The 21,444-nt window shown below is 43.4% G+C and overlaps 2 protein-coding genes across 4 annotated transcripts in view; one reads left to right on the top strand and one right to left on the bottom strand.

The window, feature by feature from the left end:
- Window positions 1–21,444, top strand: part of LOC138968860 (uncharacterized) — a 510,049-nt gene that overhangs the window by 249,805 nt on the left and 238,800 nt on the right. The gene's annotated exons all lie outside the window — the stretch shown is intronic.
- The window catches only part of LOC138968854 (H(+)/Cl(-) exchange transporter 4-like), a 122,008-nt gene that overhangs the window by 32,231 nt on the left and 68,333 nt on the right, over window positions 1–21,444 (bottom strand). For 2 of the 3 annotated variants that reach the window (XM_070341518.1, XM_070341520.1), the window contains exons 3-7: window positions 15,706–15,924; window positions 5,927–6,075; window positions 2,380–2,538; window positions 860–1,066; window positions 192–272 (exon numbers count right to left, since the gene is read on the bottom strand). In XM_070341518.1, the coding sequence (XP_070197619.1) occupies window positions 192–272; window positions 860–1,066; window positions 2,380–2,538; window positions 5,927–6,075; window positions 15,706–15,924 (815 nt within the window). Of the gene's footprint in view, window positions 1–191; window positions 273–859; window positions 1,067–2,379; window positions 2,539–5,926; window positions 6,076–15,705; window positions 15,925–17,225; window positions 18,121–21,444 lie in introns of those variants that run through there. The other variant, XM_070341519.1, reaches the window with a different exon arrangement.

The following is a 21,444-nucleotide window of genomic DNA, read 5'->3' as shown; positions in this document are numbered from 1 at the left end:
TCAAGCAGATAATTGATGTGTTTGCTTCCAGGATAACTAAAATTGTGAACAAATGTGTGGTTTTGTGAGAATGCAAGTGTGCACAGACACACACACATGCATGCACAAATGCACACAGAAACAAATTCACACATTTCACATGCCCATTTTTGCACTCACAGCCTCCCCCAAACACACACACACACACTCACCTCCTCCAAGCTGAAGAGAATTCCTCCAATGGGAGCACCAAATGCCACACTGACGCCTGCTGCAGAGGCCGCTGACAGGATCTGAACATAGAGGAAGGAAACCACACTTATATTCCTTTCAGCACAACCCTTAAACACCATCAGAATAGAGGATAATCAGAAATTACTCTGTCAAGTTTGTATGTGTTGCGAAAGAGTGAATACTCTTGGAAAATATGTGGCAAGCTTTCCCGTCTGACAATATAGGCCAATCACTAGCGAGGGGTGTGTCTCCACACGTGGTCCTTGTAAAATAATGTAAATATGTCAACAGACATATAAAAAACACAAAATGAAAGAAGTTCAAAACTGTATTTTTCTTTCTCTCCAAAACTGTTTAATCATCAATTTTTGTCTCTTCCTATTTTAAATTTTAAAGATGGGCTACACCTGGAGTCAGATAGAAAAGATGGCCCAGGACAGAGGACTCTGGAGAGCTGTTGTTGGCGGCCCATACCCTGACAGGAGTGACGGGCATTGATTTTTTTTTTATTTTGATTTTAAATTTTCTAAATTTATCTATCTATTTTTTTTATTGTGTGTTTGTGCATCTCAAGAGCAGATAGTAAGAAAAGGGCTAGTCTTAAATCTTAATCCTTGTAAAATAAAGTTCAGTTCAGTTCACTCACCTCTCTCTTCTTGGCCTCATTGCGGCCGTACTTGGGAAAGAGATAAGAGAAGATGTTGCCGCAGCAACAGGCGACGTGGACGAAGGGTCCCTCCTTGCCCAGACTGAGACCGGCCGACACAGCCAGCATCATCCCCACTGACTTGATCAGCAGTGTCCACTTGCCCAGGTAGCCCCGGATGATGAAACCACTCAGGATGGTTTTGATCTGGGGAAAATGAAAGTATGAGTTACATGGATGATTGTAAAATACAGTGTAATAATCATAAGAAAATTCAGTATCTGATCAGTCTGAATACACTATTTTAAGACCTCCAACAGTCTGTGAAAATGATGTCTTATCAGACCCAGGACTGGGTGGCCGAGTGGTAACGCACTTGCGCTCGGAAGCGAGAGGTTGCGAGTTCGACCCTGGGTCAGGGCGTTAGCAATTTTCTCCCCCCTTTCCTAACCTAGGTGGTGGGTTCAAGTGCTAGTCTTTCGGATGAGACGAAAAACCGAGGTCCCTTCGTGTACACTACATTGGGGTGTGCACATTAAAGATCCCACGATTGACAAAAGGGTCTTTCCTGGCAAAATTGTATAGGCATAGATAAAAAAAAAATGTCCACCAAAATACCCATGTGAATTGGAATAATAGGCCGTGAAAAGTAGGATATGCGCCGAAATGGCTGCGATCTAGCTGCTGGTCGATGTGAATGCGTGATGTATTGTGTAAAAAAATTCCATCTCACACGGCATAAATAGATCCCTGCGCCTTGAGTCCGAGTCTGGAGATACGCGCGCGATATAAGACTTCATATAATGTCTTAAGGAGATTCTTGAAATGGGGGATTACTGACCAAGGATGTGAACAGAAACTGCGGGGGTCTCAAAGGTTGGTTCCCATGCACAATGTATTAATCACAAGAAACATTCACCGTCTCAGTCTCAAGACCTATATCTCTTAAATAAAAAGAAAACACACCAGTAACCAGGTTAGGTACGTTTATATCTATAATCAATATTTCGGCACGTTACTCACAGCCTTCTTCGAGATGGTAAGCTTATGGAAAGAATACCTGTATCTCTGTCATTTTCAGTTATCTTGTGGATGAAAGGCTTTTTGAGGCAAGAGCAAGATGATAAGATAATTCTCTAAGTAAATACCATTCTGTCCTGAAAATGCCATTTTTTCTTTTTCATCTCTGCGTTCCCATTGCCATGCTGTACTGTCAAGGCTGTTGAGATGACAAAGTCTGCAACTTTTCTACAGGTGCTTTGCCCAAACCCACACTTTCTCTTTCAGGTTAAACATATCTTTTCTGATGTACCCATGCATCTTCTCTTCTTCTTCATCCGGTTGGTAACCACTAGTCCTCGGGGACATTCCTGAAGAGAGGTTAGACAGGCCAATCACAAAAAAATAAAATAAAATAAAAGAATAAATAAAATAAAATAAAATAAAAAGAAGAAAAAAGACAGGGCTGCTTATCAACAAAGACAATTTTCCTGTTGATCGGTTCCATTTACATCGCTTACCTCAGGTATACCAGAGCCGCAGGCGTACGGAGCGAAGACTCGAACCAACATGGCCGCCAGCAGACCGAAGATGATGGCCCACACGATGTACAGCAGGTAGCCAATGATGTAGCTGCCTGCGCCGGACACGCTGCCGATCAACTCAGGCCATGTGAACCACTGCAACAGTGCATTTTCACTCTCTGCTAACATTCTGATTACATCGCTAAACGGCTATTGCCAATAATCTCTCTGACCGGACGCGAAAGTCCTACGCGAATCTATCAAAACAAGTTATCTCCCATATGTTGTTTGCGAGCCGTGTTCGCGAGACGAAAATAATTGCAGATTGCCCGACTTCGACATTGATCTCCATTCTGTTCTTAACAGTTATGATAAAGACATCGTTCTAAGGTCAAAACAAGTCGAAATTTTGGGACTGCTGCCGGAAGGAGACTGTAATATATGGTTGCATCACTACAGAAAAAATCGTCTGCTTCAGCGAACGCCGAAACCAAACGGTTGATTATCACGTGATACTTTTGTCATATTTAGAGTTGTTTGCACAGTAAATACAGCCGCGAAAAAAATAGCTCCCTTATGAAACCGTCTTACAAATCAATTCCTTTGTAATTTAAAAATTACACACCATGAAAAATCATTATCGACGATCGCGAATCTGCTTATATCAATAATACATTACAAAAAGCTCTAAATATGTAAAAAAAATCGGTTTCCTTGCCAGACAAAGACAATTTGCCAGACAAGGAAACTCAAGGCATCCTGTCAGGGAGAGAATGAGCCGAAGTCATTTTGACCTGAGGTCAGGAAATTGTCTCTGTGCACCACTGCATTTTCACTGTTCTAAGTACATGTGCACCAGAGCAATAGTGCATTTTCACTCTCTGTTACTACATGTGCACCACTGCATTTACACTCTGCTAAGTACATGTGCACCACTGCATCAGTACATTTTCACTCTATCAGACCTGGGAACCCCTGTTTTGCGCTTAGAGTATTCTCAAACAATCTTGGTGTATTTTCAGAAAAATGAGCGTACTCCTCACTGCAATTGAACATCCATGATTTAAACATTGATTGATATGGGAGATTTATATAGAGCTTAACGTTCTCTAAGTGCTTCACATATTAATTTCATGCTACACACACGTCTGTCGCACCTTTAATTAATTTTACCAACACATTTAAAACAAATACTTTTTTCAATGTTTTCTAACAAAAACTGTAATCATGTGTCAAAGTACTGGATCCGCTCCGAGATGCGCTTGTGAAGAAAAATAGCCTAGGAACTTTTCTCGTCATACTTTTTTTCCGATGGCCGTACTGATCGTATTCTAGACAATCATGCGTACAAAATACGGCGAAATCGTATGGGTTCCCAGGTCTGCTCTATGCTAAGTACATGTGCACCACTGTCACATTTGTACATGAAGTACGCAAGCAAATCATGAGCTTGCAGTGTGCTCCTTCTACAACATACTCAGCATGAGTGAAATACAATGCAAACAAGAAGAACAAGAAGGGCAAAGCCCATACGACTCACATGCTTGACCTTGACATGACCTTCAAATAACTAAACCTAGCAATGACATCATACACTAAGAACTGCTTTACACATTTTTCCTACCAAAATACATGTGACCTTGACCCAAGGTCAAGGTCATCCAAGGTCATGCAACACAAAGCTGTTAATTCAAGACATAGGAAGTACAATGGTGCTTATTGGCTCTTTTTCTACCATGAGATATGGTCACTTTTAGTGGTTCACTACCTTATTTTGGTCACATTTCATAAGGGTCAAAGTGACCTTGACCTTGATCATGTGACCAAATGTGTCTCATGATGAAAGCATAACATGTGCCCCACATAATTTTTAAGTTTGAAACAGTTATCTTCCATAGTTCAGGGTCAAGGTCACTTCAAAATATGTATACAATCCAACTTTGAAGAGCTCCTGTGACCTTGACCTTGAAGCAAGGTAAACCAAACTGGTATCAAAAGATGGGGCTTACTTTGCCCTATATATCATATATAGGTGAGGTATTCAATCTCAAAAACTTCAGAGAAAATGGGAAAAATGTGAAAAATAGCTGTTTTTTAGACAACATTTATGGCCCCTGCGACCTTGACCTTGAAGCAAGGTCAAGATGCTATGTATGTTTTTTGGGGCCTTGTCATCATACACCATCTTGCCAAATTTGGTACTGATAGACTGAATAGTGTCCAAGAAATATCCAACGTTAAAGTTTTCCGGACGGACGGACGGACGACTCGGGTGAGTACATAGACTCACTTTTGCTTCGCATGTGAGTCAAAAAAACCCAGTTCTCCAGTTTTAAAATCATATTTTTAGCAACAACTGAGATAGCTCATAACAGGAACACATCAATCATCAAGCAACTTTGACTGCTGTCAGCAATTTTCATATCATCCTGCTAAGTTTTGAAGTGATCAATGCCAAACGAAGCAAGCAATATTACTGTTTCTGACACCTCTCTCTCTTAGCATCAAAGATGGTCTACTCCAAAATGAGTTCTTTCTTTATTTGGTGTTTAACGTCGTTTTCAACCACGAAGGGTTATATCGCGACGGGGAAAGGGGGAAGATGGGATAGAGCCACTTGTTAATTGTCTCTTGTTCACAAAAGCACCAATCAAAAAATTGCTCCAGGGGCTTGCAACGTAGTACAATATATGACCTCACTTGGAGAATGCAAGTTTCCAGTACAAAGGACTTAACATTTCTCACATACTGCTTGACTAAAATCTTTACAAACATTGACTATATTCTATACAAGAAACTCCCTAAAAGGAGAGGAAGCATCGGGTAAATTCTTCCCCCTAACCCGCGGGGGGTCCTTCTTCTTCTTCTTCTGCGTTCGTGGGCTGAAACTCCCACGTACACTCGTGTTTTTTGCACGAGTGGAATTTTACGTGTATGACCGTTTTTTACCCCGCCATTTAGGCAGCCATACGCCGTTTTCGGAGGAAGCATGCTGGGTATTTTCGTGTTTCTATAACCCACCGAACTCTGACATGGATTACAGGATCTTTTTCGTGCGCACTTGGTCTTGTGCTTGCGTGTACACACGGGGGTGTTCGGACACCGAGGAGAGTCTGCACACAAAGTTGACTCTGAGAAATAAATCTCTCGCCGAACGTGGGGACGAACTCACGCTGACAGCGGCCAACTGGATACAAATCCAGCGCGCTACCGACTGAGCTACATCCCCGCCCGCGGGGGGTCCAAAATGAGTTGATTTTGTTGAGAGATCAGAGCTTTATTTACCTTCTCTGAGGAAGAACGGAACAAACACTTATTTGTAAGGCAGGACATTGAATGGGGGAGGATGTACATATGCTCTTCATGCATTGTGGTTGCTCTCTCTCTCTCTCTACATTACTTTGTTGGTGCAAGAGGCTGTCCAGCACTCTTTTCTTTCCAATAATAAGTTAACATTCATGTTCAAACTCTGACAGCAACTACAGCATCAATTAATGTGCCAGGATATGATTAAGATACATAATGAGTCCCTCTGCTAGCTTACCTGGTCACAATCGCCCTCGGCATTGAAGGTTGTGGAGTTTGCGGTCCAGCAGCACTGCTCCTGGTTGAACCAGAAGGCGTCCAGACACACCCCCTCCTTCAGGTCAGACATCCACGTGGCGCCGATGTCGATGATGCCAGCACACGACCCTGCAAACACAGGAGACACAGTGTTGTTGGGAGAAAGGAATATAAGGGAAGTGTTGTTATTGTCAGTTTTGAATGACGAATGAAGAGGGTTAAAGCTAGAGTGGAGCGCGAGCACTTATGCATGCTGACATAGAAAGACAGAGACATGAAAACACTGGCTTAGATGCAGACAGACACAGATAAAGAAGAAAGGAAGGAGGAAAGAGAGGAAGCAAATCCACTGAACTTTAACACCCCCCCCCCCCCCCACCCTGTCTCAAAGCACAAAGTTCCGTTTGTATCACTGTCTAGAATCTGTAAATCATAAGACTGTACCACCTCCCATCATCCCCTACCCATTTTCAACCTTATGCCAGCAATTCCACCTAACCCCTCCATCCACCCCACCCCTCTCCTCAATGGATACCCCCCTCCCTTTATTCTGGCAGTCTATAGAATCTTGAAGCTACTCCACCATCTATCCACCCAACTGCCCCCTTTTACCTGTACTGCCAATTCCACCCCCTCCACCCCATCCTCATCTGCCCCGTAAGTGCTGTACCTATCACAGTCTACTCTCTTGAAGCTACCCCCACCCCCCCCCCCTCCCCACATACACCACCCTCTCCCTCCCTAATTCGCCCATCCTCTCACCCATCCCCTCCCTAATTTCACAAAGCCCTTCAATCTGAAAGCCCTCCCATGCGGCAGCAAGTGATAGGGGGTGGTATTGATTATTGACAGAAGAGGGAAGGCAGTGCTGGACCCCCCATCCATTGCCGATTACACCGGCACGCCTCTGTTTCTTTAGTCGTGGTTTAGATACTGATCCCCAACTGTCCTCTTGGGGCTTCTTCATAACAAAGCCAGTTAAGACATGGCGCCTTACCTCTTCTCTTTTTGCTTCAGGAGTTTTCTTGAAATGGAGTATTTAAGGGTCGTGAATAAAATGGCTGTCTTACACACACACACACACACTCTCTCTCTCTCTGTGTCTCTCTCTGTGTCTCTCTCCATAACAACTAACGTAACACCACGAAAATCTCGTGACTGTTTGCCAGTACTACCCCCTCCTTCAACCAAACAAAAGGTTGCAAAAACAAGGAAAAAGGACACGTAACGAGCCTGAACGGTCAAGATAAAAAATAATTGACAATGGACAATGCAGGGGCGTGCTAACAAAATGATGACACGGACTGAACGAAAAAACAGGTAAGGTATGTTATTAGAACTTTTAATCATAGACCCAAAAAACTCTCGTTACGTTCTCTCATCTTCGACCCAGCGGTCTTTTAAGTGGACAGAGAGAGAGAAAAAAAACTTATAATGCAGAAAATAAACTTCTCTGACAAATTGTTTAGAAGCTCGCTCGGAAGACACAAGCGAGACAATGATTAATCAACAATTAATTGATCAACGGACTGAACCAAAAGGCAATCTATAAAATGTCCAGGTGAACATGTTCATCATCAGGTTTTGGCGCTAGTAAGCCGTAATAAATCCTAGTATTACACGATGGTGCCAGCCACACGATAGGAATGACGAATGAAGGGATGAGGAGAAACCGACGTGATCGGCTCTAAAGATAAAACTGGCACAAGGTGACTGAACAGAAATATCCGTGATTTAGTCGTGGTGTGCATGAGTGTGCGTGTGCGTGCGTGCGTGTGTGTGTGTGCGTGCGTGTGTGTGTGCGTGTGCGCGCGCATGCGTGCGTGTGCGCGCGCGTGTGTGTGCCATTGTTAGAGAGAGAGAGAGAGAGAGAAAGAGAGAGAGAGAGAGTCAGACAGAAAAACACACAGACAGAGACAGAGAGACTGAGAGAGACAGACAGAGTCACATGCGTGCGTACTTTCATAAGATTTGTTTCTTTCCTTCTCTTCATGAAGGTCAGTTGACATTTTTGCTCTCCTTCCTTAACCCCCCCCCCCCCCCCCCACCCACCCACCCCCAACCCCAGCTTATTCCTAGTGCGTGTGCCCTGTGATAGTTTTCTTCCGTGAAATGAGAGTCCAATTTACTCAGATGTAGTGCTAGCTTTCCAACTCTGTCAAGGCTGGGATCATCACCAGCAAAGACAGACTGCTGACAAAAAAGCATTGAGGGTAGTCAAGGGAATTAAATACCATTCATTCTGTCACAGACAAGGTGATATCTTTCAAACCCTTGTTTTCCGATTTGATTCTAGACGACACATTTTAGCCTCTGATGTGAAGCATTTTTATTCCGTTTTCATGGATTCATCTGGTCTATTCAGGACTTATATTTTTCTATTCAGGACTTATATTTTTCAGTCTGTTTTCATGGATTCATGTGGTCTTTGTCAGAAATTATTTTTCAGTCTGCTTTCATGGGTTCATGTGGTCTTTTCAGAATTTCTTAGTCAGTCTGTTTTCATAGATCCACACTGCACTTGAAAACTCATTTTGCGGTCTTCATGGATCCATATAGCTTTTCAAAATTTATTTTTCAGTCTGTTTTCAAGGCATGGATCAACATGGTCTTTTATTGGCTTCTTTTTCAGCCTATTTTCATGGATTTATATGGTCTTTTCAGGGCTTTTTCTCAAGCCTATTTTAAAATAACTGATCCATATGGTATTTTCAAAACTTCTTATTCAGGCTGTTTTCAAGGCATGTATCCATGTGGTCTTTTCAAGGCTTCTTTTCAAGCCTTTTTTCAAATCATGGATCGATGTGGTCTTTTGAAGGCTTTTTTCCCAAAGCCTTTTTTCATGAATCCATGTGATCTTTTGAAGGCTTTTTTCCCAGCCTTTCTTCGTGAATCCACGTGGTCATTTGGAGGCTCTTTTCCATGCCTTTTTTCATGAATCCATGTGGTCTTTTGAGAAGCTGTTAACCAAATTATGCATTCTGTCGACCCACAGATTGTCCCTTTCTCTTCCAGCCGTCTGAGAATGCCGAGTCAAATCTTGACTTACTGAAGGTCAGTCTCCTGAACGGAGGACCAAGGATAATCCCTCAGAAAATGGAAACGTCATTTTCCCTCCACCTCAATTTGCTTCCGGCGCTATCCTCACAAACAGGCTTCCTGGTACACAGTCACCGTTCGCATAAAATGGGTTGAAGCGGTAAGAGTAGGAGGGGGGGGGGGGGGGGGGGGGGGGGAGAGAGAGAGAGAGAGAGAGAGAGAGAGAGAGAGAGAGAGAGAGAGAGAGAGAGAGAGAGAGAGACTGTCTGCTGTGATGTTTTACCTAAATAAAATAAATAAAAAGCATTCAAAACGCTTAGCTAACTTTCACCCACCCCCTCTCTCTCTCTCTCTCTCACTCACACACACACACACGCACGAACGCACGAACGCGCGCGCATACATACACTTCTTCTACTACTACTACTACTCTCTCTCTCTCTCTCTCCCTCTCTTTCTCTCTCTCAAACCGAAGTCAGACCACAGGCGGAAGGTATCGTCCACTGGACTACTACTATCACAGAAAGACTACAAGGTCTGTCACTCACCTTCGAGTCTTCTGTGTTCTTGGAGTCTGTGTAAGGTCAAATAAATACAGTTGAATGATTGTTTGAACTATTATGTGCCTTTAGTTTTCAGCTTCCGTCCGCTGCAGGTTGTTTTTAACCATCATTTGGACGAATCTTCGTTTGCGAGCCGCTAATCCACTTAGGGACAAATCCTGTATCCGCACCGAATATGCATACCAGTGGACGATACCTTCCGCCTGTGGTCAGACACACGAGAATGACACGGGGTTCCTTTTGATTCACAAGACCAAAGTATTCAACAACAATGTAGTTAAAACCATAATTTCACTAAATTGTCCAAATCACAGGGGTAACGCCTGCGTACGAAGACAGCGTACGAAGACTGACTTTTGTGACGGATCAAGGGCAAGCAACCCGCTAACAAGGGACTTCACTCCCCTTTTCTGGTCTTCAGATCCGACAGAGCAGACGACAGGAAATGAGACTTGGCAAGGGCGGTAACCGGAGCAGACACGGGAACTGCGCTCACGGTGTGTGTGGAATAGTGCATCCTGACCTCAGGTCAAAATGAGTTCGGCTCATTCTCTCCCTGACAGGATGCCTTGAGTTTCCTTGTCTGGCAAGGAAACCGATTTTTTTTTTAACATATTTAGAGCTTTTTGTAATGTGTTATCAATCAATCAATCAATCAATCAATATGAGGCTTATATCGCGCGTATTCCGTGGGTACAGTTCTAAGCGCAGGGATTTATTTTTTTTATTTTTTGTTTTATGCAATTTATATCGCGCACATATTCAAGGCGCAGGGATTTAAGCAGATTCGCGATCGTCGATAATGATTTTTCATGGTGTTGTGTAATTTTTAAATTACAAAGGAATTGATTTGTAAGACAGTTTCAAGGGAGCTATTTTTTCGCGGCTGTATTTACTGTGCAAACAACTCTAAATATGGCAAAAGTGTCACGTGATAATCAACCGTTTGGTTTCGGCGGTCGCTGAAGCAGACGATTTTTTTCTGTAGTGATGCAACCATATATTACGGTCTCCTTCCGGCAGAAGTCCCAAAATGTCGACCGACTTGTTTTGACCTTAGAACGATGTCTTTATCATAACTGTGAAGAACAGAACGGAGATCACTGTCGAAGTCGGCCAATCTGCAATCATTTTCGTTTCGCGAACACTCAGTGGGGTGTTATGTATGAGTGACGTCGAAAGTACACGCCGACTTCAGCGAAGTCATGACTTGAAAGTCGCCGCCTACCGCAGGCGCTCAGTCGGTATGCACGGGTGACGACCAGACCGCCGACTTTCAAGTTGCCGTGTAAAGCAAGGTCACCAGTCAATCTATTTTTATAACGAGGAATTCCTTCCTTTGCGCATGCGCTAGGGTCATTCGATAACATCCTCCCGCTTCCTCGCACGGGTAGTTAGGGAGTTCGACTATTCAGAGACGGAGAGCAGTGAAATATGGGTCAGTGGGACGGAGAGCGTGGAGAAATGGAGGCGCAAAAGATGAAACGAGCAAGAGGGTGCCTGTCGCGTAAAAGCTGAGAGTCAAAAACGGCACCAGTGAAATATGGGTCAGTGCTACTTTGCTCTGAAACGAATCAAAGATGTCTTCGCTAATCTTATCGGTGTTGGTTCTAAAATAATATGACAAGGGAAGTGAATCTCGCAACAACAACAAATTTTTTAGTCCAGCACTTCCAACTATTGGGTTCTGTCTAAAAACGATTACGGCGAAAAAATTCGTCGACTTTGATGGCGGAAAACCATGAAAATGGCCATTCTGTTCACTGAAGTCGGCGTGTAAACCATTTAGACGACCTCCGGAGCACGTCTAAATTTAGTCGCCAGTTTCGGTGGTACAAGCGTGTAGTCGCCACCCGTGCATACCGTGTATCTCGCGGTTGGCGGCACTCGCTGTTTGCACGCCGCCTAAACGTTTAGACGTCACTCATGCATAACTCAGATCTCAAATTTAGATCATGCTCGCGAAAAACATATGGGAGATAACTCTAGTTTTGATAGATTCGCGTAGGAATGAGTTCAGGATGAAGGGCTAGATCATGCTTTGCTTTAAAGAAATTCGATGATCTTGCACATTTTTCGATTCTGAATTAGATATGTAGTTAGAAGGTTTAATGACCTCCCTTATATTACGCCTTGATACTGAAGTTACATCCACTGTTATGGTTCAATTAGTGTACTCCATTTTTGACTCAACCGAGCAATCAAGACAGTGTGAGTACATTCGTTAAGTTTTAGTTTGTAAAATGTACAAAGGGCAGATTTGTTGCTTGCTCATACTACCGACGTAAATGAAAACAAACGTTTAGCTCTTTCTCTCTCCCCCCCCCCCCCCCCCCCCCCCCCCCATCTCTCTCCTTTCCAGATTGCCATCCCCAAGTCTTTCTTTCATCTAAAGCCATTCATGGAAAATGAAAGCGGAAAGAAAGAAAGTGTTGAAAAGTAATGCGCACGTGCACTATTTGGAATCAATTATAGAAACTGGTAAATCCAACTAGCCATCAGTTAGAGTAGCACTGCTATACATGGGGGAAGAGAGCGGTGATTGATTTTAGCTTGCGGCTTGACTGACAAACTGAAAACATACATGGCAATAAAGTGGAACCCCCCCCCCCCCTCCTTTTTTTAAGACACCCCAATATAAGACTTCTTCCCTGTCTTCTTCTTCTTGGCGTTCGCAGAGGTTACACAATCAGTCCAGCACTGGTGATAAATGTTGTCGTTTTCTCCAACTCCTGTCGACTGCCGTATAGTTTGGTCTGCAAGGGAGTTGGTGACGGCCACACTTCTTTTCGTTCCTCATCTAGTAAGGGACATCGCTGTAAGATGTGTTCCGCTGTTTGGTCCTCTTGACCGCAGGCACAGGTTGGTGATGGCGCCAGCTTGAACTTTCGGTTCATGTGAGACTTCTTCCCTGTTAAGACCCTGTTTTCTCAGACTTTCTGTTCATAACCTCTATAAATGAACCATATTTGACGACGCCGTCCTTTTTAAGACCTGATTTTCTCAGCTTTTTGGAGGACTAAAAGGGGGGTTCTACGGTATACAGTCAAACACGCTTAAGCCGAACTCGCCCGGGGAATGAAAAATCGTTTCGCTTATCCGAGTTTGTGCATATCCGAGTTCGGATAAGCCAAACCTTTCCTGAGAAATTACCCTGCAGTTCGGCTTAAGCGAGTTTTTCCCAGGATAAGTTGTAAAATCACTTCGAATCTCTCTCTCTCTCTTCTCTCTCTCTGTGTGGTGAGTGTGTGTATGTGTGTGTGTGTGTGTGTGTTTAAATGAATAAGATCAAAACAGTGACAAGTTACAAGTGCTTTCTTCAGTGGGGCTTTATCAATACCTCAAAGCCAACTGTAAAAATAAATGGTGAAAACAGTGACACATCTCAGAAACAAAACCAAAGATTCCACAAGCAACTACGCTTTTGTTAAAAGGATTTCAAGTAAATCATAATAAATGTAATGTTTAATGAAACCCTCTCCATTTAAAGAAAGAAAAGAAACGCAATTAAACAATTTGTCTCTGTGGTCATTAATCAAGATCAAATCTCCGTAAACATAGAGAATACTACATGGCTTGCTGTGTCGTACCAGATTTGCACGAGTTGTCTTTTTTTAATATTGAACTGCGAGCGAAAGCGAGCTGTTCACTATTTGAAAAAGCAACGAGTGTAAATCTGGTACGACACAGCAAGCCATGTAGTATTCTGTTTATCCTACATACTGTACTCACGTGTATTTTACTCAAAACGTCCCGTAGTCGAGGGAGCCAAATTGAAGACGCTTGTTTTGGAACCTCGATCTTTTCTAAAGCATCGTGCAATTTATTACGTCAAAGCGAAGAAACGTCACTCTGGAAAGTGTGGCGTGGCGTGTTGGTTCTAAAGAATTCATCGAGGGTAATTAGCGAGCGCATTTTTCTTCTTCTATAATGACGTTTGTCTTGGTGACTTTGGCATCATAAGCTGGGGAAAAAACAGGTCCCTGCCAGACTTACTTGACATAACCTCATTTACATGATATACACACGTGTGATTTGAACGATTAATATCTCATGAGTCTCTCTCTCACGTATGTAGGATAAATAGATTGTTGGCAAATGTTTTGTTTTGCTGCATGTTTATTGTGGTTTGATATTCACCACTCGCTCAAAATGAGCACATACATTTCTCAGGTAGATTTGCTCTTCACACAGATCTGACCGTCGAGATATAACCTTCGTGGTTGAAAACGACGTTAATCACCAAATAAAGACAGAAACACAGATCTGTTCCTTCTACACGTCATCAGTTTCCCCGCATAGGCCTACTCAAAAACAGGTGACGTGTTTGTTTCCGTAGGATAATTATAGCCGTGACGAAATATGTTTATGTTCCTGACGTGTTTTTTAAGCACAAAAAAAAAGTCTCTCCGACAGTGTTTAGAGTTTGGTTTATCTGTCAAAATCACGTTTGAGATATCCGTGTTTGAGCTAGCTATTTTTTGACAGAGTTTGGCTTATTCGAATTAGAAATAGTCTTACAAAGAAGGGGGTCTGGCGGGGAATTGGTTTTGGTTTCTGATATCCGAGTTTTTTTGCTTAAGCGTGTTTCGTTTAGGCGAGTGCGGCTGTAGTGCTATTTCGTTTGGGACCGACACTGTGGTTCCCTACCTCCCTGTCTGTCTGTCTGTTTCTTTCATTTATAAAATTAAAATGTGTGTGTGTGTGTGTGTGTGTGTGTGTGTGTGTGTGTGTGTGTGTGTGTGTGTGTCAGTGTGTGTGTGTGTGTGCATGCGAGCGTGATTATTATTTGTGTGTGTGTGTGTGTGTGTGTGTGTGTGTGTGTGTGTGTGTGTGTGTGTGTGTGTATTTGTGTTTTATTCTCATCAAAATTGAGGCCCATGATGAACATTATTAGATGCTGTGGCTCACGATAGTTTCTTACGAAAATATTTGGGGAAATGAAAAAATAAAAGAGATCAGTGAACTACAGACATACACAATAACAAGTCATGCATTTACTCACACCTCTCTATTCCCCTTCTCTTCCCGCAATACGCAGTTTCCCCAACAACATTTTTATCTAAACCTCACCAGGCAGCGTCACTTTTAAGGCACACCGTCATCACAAGTAAGACAGCCAGGACCAGAAAGCATCTGCACAGAGTGTGCCGGATGCTCCCCGGAAACAGTGATGAGGTCCCCCAATATCCCTTTTACTTACAGAATTTTGCTCTCACCAAGGATAGTCCACTGCTACCATAGAAGTAGTATCTCTTTGCTCTCATGACGATCAGGGACTCAGCTGGCATCACATAGGGAGAAGACCTTTTGTTAGTGTCCCCCCCCCCCCCCCCCCCCCGCAATATGTCCCATCCCCTCCCTTCCTTTCTTACTAGCACCGTCCATATTTCAGTCACCCTCTCTCTGCTCTATAACCTCACTTAGACACCGGCGTCGCCAAAGCCCGCCTCTCATAGAAATGCATTGGAGCTGGAACTACACTTTCTCTTGTCCAAGACCAACATTCCAGTCACGCCCCCCCTCCCCCTCCCTCAAAATCCAACACCGTCAAACAGCCCTCCCAAAGAGAAGCGCCCGGCTTTTTCTCGAGGTCCATTCCATAGAAAAAAGCACTATTAGAACTACTGCGTCTCGAGTGTAAATAAGGATAAACACGTTGGTAGTCTGGATTTGCTGCTAGGCACCGTCCTTGATCTACTTGGCGCTATCATTAGCACATTGCATCCCTTGTAAGACCCCAACCCCCTTCTTCTCTCAGAAGACGAAGTCCGGAAATAACTCGGTCGGGTTTGTGTGGGTTGTTAAAGTTTGGACACTCTTGCTTTTATTGAGGCAAGTTTTCCACGCGAGCTCCTTGTCAACGTGTTTCAGACACGCCCCTCGCTAGTGACTGGCCTTTTATGTCATGGGGAAAAGTTTGCCTTAAATAAAAGCAAGAATATTCACTCCATCACAACTCATACAAACCCGACATAGGTAAATGTATTTCCGAACATCGACTATTATTCCTCCTTTTTCTTGACAAAAGACACACAAACAAAACACACACACACTCACCCCCCCCCCCCCCGACTCACACACACACACACAAACATACAGACACACACACCCCCCCTCCCCCGACACATCATCATCATTATCATCATCAACTCACCAGCGGCGAGGCCGACGAGGAAGACACACACCCATCCGGACCAGGCGTCGTGGGCTGACTTGAGCTTCTCCCAGCACCCGTCCTGACGCTTCTTGACGATGTGGCGATGACGCATGCGGTCCCTAGCTACGTCACGCAGCCAGTCGATGGTGTGGAAGTCGTCGTACTGACCAATACCTGGCGGCAGGTCGTCCAGCGTGTCCATCAGGTGAGTGGACCCTGCACACAGAGGGACGGGGATTACAGGTTTGGTATTTGGTACAGTGGAACCTCCCCTTCAAGACCTCCACAAATCTGAGAAAATCGGGAGGGAGTTTTAAGTTAAACGGAGGTAAATTAACAGAGGTTATGAAGAAAATGCCTTACACGCTGCAGACTCTGTTCAGCAAGCAAGGCTTCTTCTGAGCAGAGGAGGAAAATGTACGATTTCCGTGGTATTTTTGTTGTTATGCTGAATCAATTTCGAAGATGAACACAGCTGTCAGTCACAAAATTATTTCAGCTTAAAATAACCATTCTGTGTAGAGAACAGGCAGACAAAACAATTGGCATCTGTCCTCAGAGGAGATTAATGGTCTCGTCCCATGCAAAAGCCGGCACGGATCTATGATGATTGATCTGATGTTGTACATGTATTTTTTACAGGCTTTAGATGATGGTTTAGATGACGTTTTACATGATGGTTTACATGATGGTTTACACGGGAAGGAATATACCCGTCACAGAACCTTGCCCTGTTACACTTACATTCCAACGCTTCACATGCCTGCTCCTGGACCTGAGCCATCATACACAAAGAAAATAGTTTTGCCTGCCCCAAAAACAAACAAAGCCACCGACACAATTTTGACACTGTCGAGTTGATGCTCTGACTTTTACGTTTAAATTTTTCGTCTCAAGGGCTACAAATGAAAGACAAAGAGTTTGAACTATGAAGTTATGATTCTTGTCATATATGTCGTACCAAAGAAGGACGGTATCGGTTTCGCAGTCGACTTGTCGTGACAAAATGACGAATAATTATTATCTTATGATGCAACTTGGGTTTTGACGAGTGTTTCGCTCCTGTAATCCATCGTCTTCCTTCCTGACCAGGAGAACAATAAGATCCCAGACAAGAGGCTCAAGAGGCTGGACGCGAGGGAGGTATGAAGGAGAGAGAGGGAGGTATGAAGGAGAGAGAGGGAGGTAGAGAGAGAGAGAGAGAGAGAGAGAGAGAGAGAGAGAGAGAGAGAGAGAGAGAGAGAGAGAGAGAGAGAGAGAGAGAGAGAGAGAGAAACTGAGACAGGCAGAGAAAATGATAGAGAAAGAGGTTTAACTATGAGGTTAGGATTCTTGTCGTATAATTATGTCGTACCACAGCTTCTTCCATCCGTTCAACAACAAATGAATATATACAAGTGCCCAAACTTCCCGTCGCCGCTCACCCACAATACAACAGGCGGATTAGCAAAGTCCACACAAACCAAAGACCGTTTCATTATCAAAATATACCCGCTAAGGTCTCTTCGCAAACTCACCAGAATGGGTCGACACAATGTCTCCACTCTGTATGCTGACGGAACCGGAATGAGTTGTGCTGGCACCGGCAGACTTTCCAGTACTGGTCGGGGTTCCATTTCGGGTTCCACTACCATTAGTTCCAGCACTCGCTTCTCGGTTTCTCTCCTCCTGATTCTGGTTAGTGCCCCGAAGTTGGAACATAGGCCCCACTTTGAAATAGTCATCGTCCACCGTCACCTCCATGGTGGTGAAAGGGGTGGTGTTGCTTGAGAGGTGGGGAAGGGCGGTGAGGGGTGGGAGAAAGCTACAGCGAAGGGCGGGAGAGTTTTAGTGCAAATGTCACGCTGACACTTTCGTCACAAGGCTGCTTTCAGTGTCACATCGCCCGGCTTCTTCGTCATCACAGCTTGAAGCCTGTTGTTGTCAGTGCAAATCATCTTTCCACACGTAGACTCACTGGTTGTTTCGTCGTCTTCGTTCCTACGTGAGAACAGTATTGTTTGGCTTTTTATTTTACTTTCTTGAGATTTTCTTAGCACTCTGTCGTAGGAATGAACTGAGGTTAATGTCCCGTAAAATCCTATATTGACGAGGTCGACGTGTCAGCTTGGGATTATTAACGGTTCAGATTATTTTGCTGTTTTGTCATCCTGTTGTACCTTTTGCTTTCATTTCTGACATCCCGTGCCATCTGACACAGTCGTCAAGTTATCACAGTGTTGTCTTTCATGGCTACATGTTGTTAGGCTTCCTGCCTGAAGAACAGCACCGACCAACACTTTCTTTCTGCCTGCATGTTGCACAAATGACTCACATTTCCCTGTCACCACCGTGCGTCTCAACCATTACAATTGCCACTAGCATACAAGCGGAGAAGAGGATATTAAAAACGCGACAGATCTTTAAAACAATTGCAATCAAAGTTGTCTTTTTACATTTAGTCAAGTTTTGACTAAATGTTTTAACATAGAGGGGGAATCGAGACGAGGTGGTGTATGTGTGTGTGTGTCTGTGCGTGTGTGTTTGTGGAGCGATTCAGCCCAAACTACTGGACCGATCTTTATGAAATTTGACATGAGAGTTCCTGGGAATGATATCCCCAGAATTTTTTTATATTTTTTTCGATAAATACTTTTGATGACGTCATATCCGGCTTTTTGTAAAAGTTGAGGCGGCACTGTCACACCCTCATTTTTCAATCAAATTGATTGAAATTTTTGTAAAGCAATCTTCGACGAAGGCCGGACTTCGGTATTGCATTTCAGCTTGGTGGCTTAAAAATTAATAAATGACTTTGGTCATTAAAAATCTGACAATTGTAATAATTTTTCTTTTATATAAAACGATCCAAATTTACGTTCATCTTATTCTACATCATTTCCTGATTCAAAAAACATATAGATATGTTATATTTGGATTAAAAACAAGCTCTGAAAATTAAAAATATAAAAATTATGATCAAAATTAAATTTCCGAAATCGATTTAAAAACAATTTCATCTTATTCCTTGTCGGTTCCTGATTCCAAAAACATATAGATATGATATGTTTGGATTAAAAACACGCTCACAAAGTTAAAACGAAGAGAGGTACAGAAAAGCGTGCTATGCAGCACAGCGAAACCACTATACTACCGCGCTGAACAGGCTCGTCAGTTTCACTCCGTTATGCACAAGCGGCGGACTACGGTCATTGTGAAAAAATGCACTGCGTTCAGTTTCATGCTGTGAGTTCCACAGCTTGACTAAATGTAGTAATTTCGCCTTACGCGACTTGTGTTTTTGTAAAGCAGAAAAGTGAATCACTATAACAAAAGAAAGCCCAGCTTCCTATCTTTGAAGTAAAAAAAAAAATCATAATATTTACCTAACAAACAAACGCAAAATAACAAACAAACAAACACACATTCACAAAATATCCGACTTGTTAAACCCTGCGATCTTCACCACGGTAAGTTACTGTGGTCAATCCAGCCTGCCACATAGATACACTATCTGTAGACTTTCTCAAACACTATTGCACAAACATCGCATTCACAATACGTTTGCACGGTATTCCTGCGCCTCAAAGGCAAACGACTGCATGACATCTAACACCCTGACACCGACTTGTCACACTGATGATCACGAACTAATTATACGGACAACTCCGTAAGAAAGAAACCATCAGCTCTACGAACGTCAGCAGTACAAGAAAGGGATCACACTGTCTGGGAGTCCAATCTGCACGAAACTCGTCAGACTCAGCAGGTGAAGATAGTGATTAAACTAGTTCAAACCTGGTTTAACAAGCCTACCAAACAGGCCACAGATATTACTGATTGGTTTGTAATCCAACACAGAAACAAACAATTAACAATACTGGGCTGTTTTCCGTTCATGTTATCATTCCTCTGTCGCCAGATCACTATGTTTCAGGTTGAAACACCAAGGCCGTTGCTACTACAGTGGAACCCCCCTTTTAAGCCCCTCCCCCCCCCCCAATTTAAGATTTCCCTTTTCTTACCCTGATTGCTCAGATGTTTTGTTCATAGAATCTGTAAATTTGCTTCCAATTTAAGACTCTCTCCTTTTAAAGACCTGATTTTATCAGATTTTTAAAAGTCTTAAAAGGCGGGTTCCACTGTGTCTCGTGGCGTTTATCCCACAATACGCTCGTTATCACATCCTTGTGTTTTATGCCCAGAGATAAAGCCACGGTGACTGGTACCGAATGGATCGAACACAAAACCGTACCTGTGTGCACACAAATAGCGACAGGAATAAAACTCACACACGAAGATTGCGAACAATAAATCCGCCTCAACTCCAAAGAAGTTTGAAAGATGTTCAAGTAAATATAACCAGGAACAGGAATCTACACCACCGCACCGCTCGAACCACGCCACTAAACCCACACACAACAACACACACACACGCCCCCCAACTCGCGTCATAATAACTGAATACACAGACACAAAAACCCACGCCACACTACGGAAGACACATTCGCCGTTGTCTTGGTGATACAAGTCGACATATTGTCTTATGCACTGAAGAGAAACCAGAGCAATTAGAAACATGCAGACAGGTGAAAATGAGGAAAAATTTCATCAAAACGCGCTGTGGAAAATATCCAAGGTACGAGAGTCCTAAAACGGGCTGACAGTGTTGTTTCGGGAAGCAGTAAAATGACTGCAGTGTTTTGACGGACTGTCATGCTTCGCCGGCAACCTAGATGTCTGGTTGTGTGAAACAACCTGGTTAGCTATAAAACACAGCGTGACACACACACACACACACACACACACACACACACACACATTGATTGATTAACTAATGACAACACGGTTAATGCACGCACCGACATACACACAAACATACAGACCTGCGAATATACATACAAACACAGACAGACAAGCGAACAGATACACACAAAAAACATAGACAGACATAAAGATACATGCACACTCAGACATACAGACAGACAGGGGGAGGGGGGGGGGGGGAGGGGCAAAGGGGATAAAGGCAGACGTATGTTTAAGACTGAAACCAATTATGCGTGACAGGTTCACGTCGAGATTTTATCCGCATTTTGTCACCGCAGACTTTTCTCTGAAAACATTCAAAAGTGTGCCACTAAAGTTGAAGGAAATATTGTGTAATGTTGTCGCACAGTAATGTTATGGCACCACAACTTGCAACACACAAACATACAACACGTGACAACGGCAATATTCCCATTCGTCATATATATATATATATAATGAGACGGGGTACTGCAGCAGCTCTGTGCGCATCGTTGCAGCCAGTGTCCCATGTCCTCTATTGTTATACGTCTGGGGGTTGGGGAGATATGAAAGAGAGAGAGAAAGACACCCACACCCACACACACACACACACACACACACACACACAATGTTACACCTCCGCCCCCCTCAACCCTCCCCCCCACACACACACCAACGATCTCTCTCCGTCTTTCTCTCAATCCCGTAATCTCATGTATGCAATAGGTATATGTATTGTCATTTTTTGAGGGGTCAGCGACCTACAAAAGTTAACTGCTGTCCGTCTTTTTACATTTAGTCAAGTTTTGACTAAATGTTTTAACATAGAGGGGGGAATCGAGACGAGGGTCGTGGTGTATGTGTGTGTGTGTGTGTGTGTGTGTGTGTGTGTGTGTGTGTGTGTGTGTGTGTGTGTGTGTGTGTGTGTGTGTATATATGTGTGTGTGTGTGTGTAGAGCGATTCAGAGT

Source organism: Littorina saxatilis, linkage group LG6 (genome assembly GCF_037325665.1).
Source record: "Littorina saxatilis isolate snail1 linkage group LG6, US_GU_Lsax_2.0, whole genome shotgun sequence".
Classification (NCBI taxonomy): Eukaryota; Metazoa; Mollusca; class Gastropoda; order Littorinimorpha; family Littorinidae; genus Littorina; species Littorina saxatilis.
Note: the sequence above shows the minus strand (reverse complement) of the source record. Positions and strands in the feature narration are given on the sequence as shown.